Here is a 7,218-nt window from a genome sequence, read left to right as displayed (position 1 = left end):
AAAGTTATGTAAAGAAACCTGGTGAAGGAAAGGTAAATGAAAGGTTTATTTAAGAAATCTGACTGAAGCACCCGCATTGAGCATTTGCTAAAATGTCATAATGATTCAGCAGTTACAGGGACCATGGGTTCATTCGGACCCCAGCATCATGGAGACGACGAAGACATTAGCAGCCAGGCAGCTGTTACTCACAGTAGGAAGGATGGGAAGATGAGAGTAACAGATCAGGACTGTCTCGAAGAGAGGTTGTTGACAATCTGATGCTGGAAAGGCAACAAGTGTCAAGAGGTAGGGCTAAAGTACCAAGTAACTTCAATGGGGTCCGAGAAATCTTGCGCAGACTCAGTCTTGGCCCTCTTGGGTCTCCAGTAGCACTAGCAGGACGTCATCAGCTAGCTGCTTAAAGAGGCAGTAGGGACAAAGAACACGAAGCGGACCGCGGATTTGACCTTTATTCCTTTCTTTCTTTTAATGTGGTGGGTCTAATATTGTGCTCTGCTGTGCAATTACCCTGCTTTTACGGGGTCCGCCTTCTTTGTCCTCTTCTTTTTTCATTCTGGCAATTCTAACTCAACAAGAGTCGAGCTAACCCCCTCAGCAGGCTTGAATTAAAATAGTATGCGTTCGAAAGTCAAAGATCTTAAATAAAACGGATTTGATGTCATACTAGTAAGGATTCACATCAAAATCCATGATCTACAGAACCATGAATAATATGTCTGACCTAAGATTCATACTTGAAGCTTCCCAATTTACTGTTTTACGTTGTCCAAAAGATCTGACCAGAGAAGCGAGACGGAAATGCATACACTTCAACGTCTGAAAAAACTTGCGACCAGATCCGACCTGAAGAAATCAAACACCTCGAAAAGAATAAGGCCACATGATTCAATGGTTTAAAAAGAAAAATACAAGATGGGGCTCCTCAGATACAAGGAAGACTCCAAACGACATTTTAATGTTATAGAGGCAGCAATTCCACCAAGAAATGATTACTCAATGAGGATCTACCACTCCACTAGAATAATACCACCGGAAATTGAATGCGCTTAACATAATATCAGCGCTAAACACCCATACCGCAACTCTGCTACCAAAAGACCAACTCCAAACACCAATCTGCATATATATGATAATAAAAGATTACCAACAATGCAGGATGTAATGCAATTTGCCACAGTATCAGATAGTGAGGTGCTTGGTTGCCGTCTGGACATCCTTGTCACCACGCCCACTGCAGTTAACCACAACTTTAGCTCCATCGGGGAGTGTAGGACAAAGCTTCTCCAAGTAAGCGAGAGCATGGGACGTCTCCAGAGCTGGAATGATGCCCTCCAACCGAGACAGCCGTTGGAAAGCTGAATTTGAGCAGAATTGGTCAGTTCAAGAAAGCAATTTCCATAATCATCAGAGCATGTTAAACAACTCTTCGCAGCTCAAAAGTAAGATTAGCAAGTAAATTATGGAGAAATATGATTTCTTGGCCCTTGAAGTTGACATTGGACCATTTCCAACAAAGCAACAAGTTAATTTTATTGGAAACTCGCGAATCCAGAGAATATGCAGCACAAGACATATCATTTACAAAACCACCAAAACATCGACATCACTTCAGCACTGGCAGATCCACCGAGGAACCAACAAATATCATATGAATGGGGGACAAACATTCTGTTCAGCCGAACATGGACAGAAAATATCAAACCAAAAGAATGTGTCGATATAGAACCAGGCATAATCATAATATCTACCCTCTACAGTACACAAATATGCAAATTGGGTATCTATGCCATTGGATTCATTCTTACCTTCTAGCAAACTTGAACATACTTTTAGCCTCTATGTTGAGTGGTCTAGGACTTCAGAGCACTTGAATTTAATGATGATTAATTGCTCCTCTATGTGTTATGCTGTACTGTCAGTTTAATTCATTACTATACCTGTGCTTGAAAATTGGCAGAATACAATTGTGTTATCGAGTGAAACACAATGGATTAAAATCTCACTAATTGTCAGCTCTTTTAATAGAAATACATTTTCTACCACAAGCCAGAAGGTTGCCTTAAAATGTGAGCTACCTTATATCCTATCAGACAGAAATGTTGACATCACCGAGTACCATAAAAAGTCTTCATTCAATTAAGTTTAACCCAAACTAAAATACACCACATGCCATACAGAAAGAATACATGCCATTGTTATTAATCTACAAAAAGTTTGTTTCTTTGCCATAAATTCATTGCCTTAACCCTAACATCAGTGTTGTATGTATCAAACTGTATCAGATAATACAGAACTGTACAGTACGACATCGTTCCTTTTTGAATTTGTGATATGACACACCACTCGTATCTCAAATGGGTGGTGCATTGCACTTGTATCACACGTACCATACAATACACAACTTATGCCGTACGATACGGGGCAACACATGATGGGGGCTGAGCCCCCTTTTTCCAATTTGAGTTTTAAAGCCCTTCTACCTTCATTTCTAAACACTTGTAAGAGTTGGAGGAGGGAGAGTTTTTACCAGTTTCGATAAAAAATCGCCAATTTGGGAAGAAATCATTGATTCAAGGAAGAAATGAAGACGATGAAAACTATGAAATTATGAATGACTATTTTCATTTGTTGTTTGCTCTGAAATTGCAGTAATAGCTACATAAGCCTACATTTATATATAACATGTTTTTTATAGAGAACATGTTTGTTTTCCTGATTTTTTATATATTTTATCTATTTTTTGAATTAAAAAAATAAACTTACGGTACGATGCGATACTTTATGATACAGCATACCTATTGGCCCGACCAATATGGGCTCTGATATGCTTTTTACAACATTGCCTAAAATTTCATTTAGTATTAGCAAACCAACCAGCAACCAGTACAATTAATTGGGTATCTTAAAGCATAATTTGAAGAACTACACTTATCCAAAATAGTGCCCAAACAGGGTTCCTTGAACCAAAAAAAAAAAATCAGCAACATCTTTTTTCACCCCTTCAAGTAATGGCAAATTCATTATATAACAGCATATGACACAAAGATAGCTGGATCTTTTGCAGAAAATGCTTACCATCTAGAGCTTCATGATCAGTAACACTATAATACTCAGCTCTTCCAATGTCCTTTAAGTAGCTGTGCTCCGGTCCAACCCCAGGGTAATCCAATCTGCATAGTGCATATATTGACAGTGGGACTTTGACTCATACAAATAAAGCAAATTGTACAAAAGCAGCTATGGTCGTTTCATAAACAATTATTGGAATTTCCAATACTTACCCAGCACTGATAGAATGTGGCTCAATAATTTGACCCTCCTCATCCTGTAACAAATAGCACATAGCACCATGCAGAACACCAACTTCTCCTTTTGACAAGGTTGCAGCATGCTTACCACTATCTAATCCAAATCCTGCAGCCTCCACACCTATAAGCCTTACATCAGGATCCTCTATAAACTCATGAAAGAGACCCATTGCATTTGAGCCGCCACCAACACAAGCAACCAGAACATCAGGCTTCCCTCCCCATTTCTCCATAGCCTGCTTTCTTGTTTCTTTTCCAATTACTGCATGGAATTCACGGACCATCATGGGATATGGATGGGGTCCTGCAACAGATCCTAAAATATAATGGGTAGTCTCTACATTGGTGACCCAGTCCCTTATAGCCTCCGAGGTGGCATCCTTCAAGGTGGCTGTTCCAGCATGAACAGCCCTTACCTGCACAAGGATTTTCAAAATACAACAGTTTCAGCAATTCATCATGTGAAATTGAGATAAGGATTAAGTTAGCCACCACCAACAGTTATAAAGAGCAAAATGTTAAGGAGTATTGTCAACTATGAAGTCAACCCTGAAAAAATCATTTTCTTCACTGAAAAGTTGATATAAGAACAAAGCAGAAACTAGGGCATCTGTTTCATGGGGATTACTGCAACTCATGTAACACCAGATGTGCAGGGAACTCAAGACGGGATCATGTATACATGCCAACAGGTGGACCAATATGGATGAATCCCTCACAGTGGAAAACATGCTGATGTAACAAAGTCTACAAACCAATGTAGTAAAAAGTGTATCATAACGTGTATCGGTTGGGCCTACCTATGCGTTGTATCGTAATGTATTGTAAATGTAGCGTAGCGTATCGTAAAATTATTTATTTTTTAACTCAAAAAAAAAGAAAAAATAATGAAAACCCCAGGAAAATCAGGAAAAATATATTCCATATAAAAAACACATCTCACATAAAGAATGTTCATGATTCATCATTCATAAGCTACAATATATCAACAAGACAACAACACATTCAGAAACGAGAAATCATAGATTCAGAATAACATAGTAAGCATCTATCACATGTTTGAAACGTTTTAGATTATATCACTAGTCCACACCATCTAATTTGTTATTGCTAAGTACCAAATATCATGATTATCATCAATCAATGATAATCATCATCTTCGGATTCATCTTCATTTTCTTTGTTAATTGTTTTAAATTTTAATTTTCAATGCCTTCAAATGGAATGTCTTCACCAACATATGATTGTTTTTTTAGAAAACTAGTAAAGCCTCCCCCTCCCACACCTCTTAGAGAAGTTTAGAAAGTGGGAGGGAAGAGCTACTTTAAAAGAAGCACAAAAATAAGGTTTTTTTTCATTTTGTCTCTGTATCGTAAGATACGGGAGCGTATCAGCCATATCGCATGATACGGGCGATATGCCTATCATATACAGGCGTATCGTATAGGTTATGTATAGCATGATACAGGCCCGTATTGTGCGATATGGATAACACTGCTACAAACATACAACAAAATCACGTACAGAGGAACACAAGACAAAAAACTTAGTGTGTACAGTTTGTACATGAAACAGGGTCGCAGCTGAAATGACAAAAGCACAAATCAGGTAATAGATTCTCTCTCTCTCTCTCTCTCTCTCTCTCTCTCTCTCTCTCACCCTCTCTCTCCCTCTCTCTCTCCTTTTTGCTACTCTTGATCATCTCATGTAACAATGGAAAAAATACAAGGGATGCCTCTGAACAAACACCATACTTAGCCCTTTGGGAACCAATTGAACTAGAACAATTTATAAAAATATGTGAACGTACACTGAACAATGCTATCCAGTGTCTAGCACGCATTTCATGCCAAAGCCATTTGTCACAAATTTTATGGGTTCATTAAGGTAAATTCAGAATCAAAGCAATGTCATCCATGCGTATCCACATTAGCACACAAGGCTTCAGTATCTTACTGATATCCATCATTTATAAATCAGATCATATTTTCAGAATATACATATCCATAAAAGAAAGCCAGAAGCATTGACCAAGTCATGCAAATGATGTTCGTGCAGAAGACAATGAGATACCAAATCAAGTTATTCCTTTTCCTTTCTCATTCTTAACCACTTTTAGATGGCTTTGAAATTCTAACTAAACAAACACGCTAACGATAATACCATGAAAAACCAATGTAGACATTTTCAAACGATGCAAGGCAATATGGAAAACTAACCTCAGCCCCAAGAAGGCGCATTCTGAACACATTGAGTGCCTGACGCTCCATATCTTGTGCACCCATGTAAACAACACAATCCAGACCGAACCTTGCACACACGGTAGCAGTGGCAACTCCATGCTGTCCCGCTCCAGTTTCAGCAATAATACGTTTCTTACCTAATCGCTTTGCAAGCAACGCTTGAGCGACCGCATTGTTGATCTTGTGGGCACCAGTATGGTTCAGATCCTCCCTTTTCAAGTATATTTGTGGCCCCGTGCCATCACTGCGTTTGTAATGATTGGATAGCCGCTCCGCAAAATAAAGTGGAGACTCACGACCAACGTAGTCTTTTAAGATCCCGTCCAATTCTTTCTAGCCACCCAAATGAATTCCAGCATGGAGATCAGATACGGCATAAACGATTGAAAAACACCACAGGAACAGCACCAAACCTGTGAGCATGTCCGTGAACTATCGTGCACCTAATAATATTATTGAGAGACTACCCGGAAAGCGCAAGGTACGCGATTGTGAGAGATGATGTGCACATGCCATGCACCGATTACCAGTTCAAATAGTGACAGAATAACTACAAAAAAACATGGTAGGGTCTTGATGCAACAAAACAGCCGGGTTGTATAAGTGGCTGCAGATATTCGTGGCGTACGAACTGAATTTTGATGGTTTTCAGCGTCTTGTTCAAATTGTGGAAAATTTAAAAACTGCACTTTTGCACTCAAGTTGGCCTAAATTTCAGCTCCAATGTACGATCGTTTTCCAAGTGCGATTGGCATATTTCACAAGGGATAGGTAATTGCAGTTTTTTTTTTAATCTTTCAAAGGTCTGATTACATGTTTAACTATTTTAGATAGCAACCATGGAGAAAAGAAAAGATTCATGAGAAGGGGAACGCACAAACCAAAGGAGCTGTAAGATTGGGAATAAAGTAAACCCTCCACCGCTAGCAACATCAAACTGCAGCGGGGCTTGTTTACCGAGCCAGAAACTTTGATAAATTCAGAGGTTTAATGGCGTAAAATTTCAAAATCTTTTAAATCAGATTCAGTTTCGGGTGGAACAGGAGCATAAGACGTGGAAGAAAATCAAGTGGCCACTCGAAGAGAAAAGCCGAACGGCCAGGAAGGATGCGGAGGAAGAGATGGAGGGAAAAAAGAAAAGGAAGCAAGATTCCCAAACCAGGAAAAGGAAGGGGTTCGAAATGCCTGGGTAGAGAAAAAGGAAAGATTGGAACCTGGAAATCATCATCGGAAGCTAGGGATCGGAAGGCGGATTCGAGCTCCGTGAGGGCGTACATGAGCGTCTCGGGGACGTATTTCCCACCGAACTTGCCGAACCTACCGAATGTGTCGGGTCTCTGCGAAATCCCAACTCCGTCCATCCCGACCTCCACTCTGTCAGGGGCGATGGTGCAGACACAGGTCCTCGACGCCCTCGGGAGAGAGGACCTGACCTTGAGAAATCTAGGGAGGTGGCTTTGAAGGATTCGATCACCGAGGAAGCTGGAGGTGGAGGGGGAAGACGAGGAGGAGGGCCTGTGGAGAAGAGGAGAGAACGTGCTTCTGCAGCTGGGGAATGCTGCGAAGGCCATTCTGTGGGAAGGAAGGCAGGGTTGGCGGTAAGGAGGCGTTTTTCTTTTCGGAGGGCGCAGAGAGAGAGTGAGAGAGGGCCGTTCCCGTATGTA

The 7,218-nt window shown here is 40.4% G+C and overlaps 1 protein-coding gene across 1 annotated transcript; it reads right to left on the bottom strand.

Annotated features, from left to right (window-relative positions):
• Nucleotides 1-847: 847 nt before the first annotated feature.
• LOC116245708 (tryptophan synthase beta chain 1) lies at nucleotides 848-7,218 on the bottom strand. Its single transcript, XM_031617219.2, has 5 exons — nucleotides 6,769-7,218; nucleotides 5,531-5,887; nucleotides 3,285-3,727; nucleotides 3,079-3,173; nucleotides 848-1,358 (listed from the first exon to the last, which is right to left on the bottom strand). Exons 1-5 carry the CDS (start codon nucleotides 7,123-7,125, stop codon nucleotides 1,183-1,185), a joined length of 1,428 nt encoding a protein of 475 aa, XP_031473079.1. The 5' UTR covers nucleotides 7,126-7,218; the 3' UTR covers nucleotides 848-1,182.

The sequence above is a fragment of the Nymphaea colorata genome, chromosome 1 (assembly GCF_008831285.2).
Source record: "Nymphaea colorata isolate Beijing-Zhang1983 chromosome 1, ASM883128v2, whole genome shotgun sequence".
Classification (NCBI taxonomy): domain Eukaryota; kingdom Viridiplantae; phylum Streptophyta; class Magnoliopsida; order Nymphaeales; family Nymphaeaceae; genus Nymphaea; species Nymphaea colorata.
The sequence above is the reverse complement of the archived record's forward strand: the minus strand, read 5'-3'. Positions and strand labels throughout refer to the sequence as shown.

What these genes read in the sequence shown, in the direction of transcription:
- LOC116245708 (XM_031617219.2), bottom strand. Translation starts at nt 7,125, where the DNA reads ATGGCCTTCGCAGCATTCCCCAGCTGCAGAAGCACGTTCTCTCCTCTT. An exon ending in CTTCCGATGATGATTTCCAG is followed by an intron (nt 5,888 to 6,768) that starts GTTCCAATCTTT and finishes TTGGGTGGCTAG; the next exon opens with AAAGAATTGGACGGGATCTT. An exon ending in TGATCATGAAGCTCTAGATG is followed by an intron (nt 1,359 to 3,078) that starts GTAAGCATTTTC and finishes GCTCAAATTCAG; the next exon opens with CTTTCCAACGGCTGTCTCGG.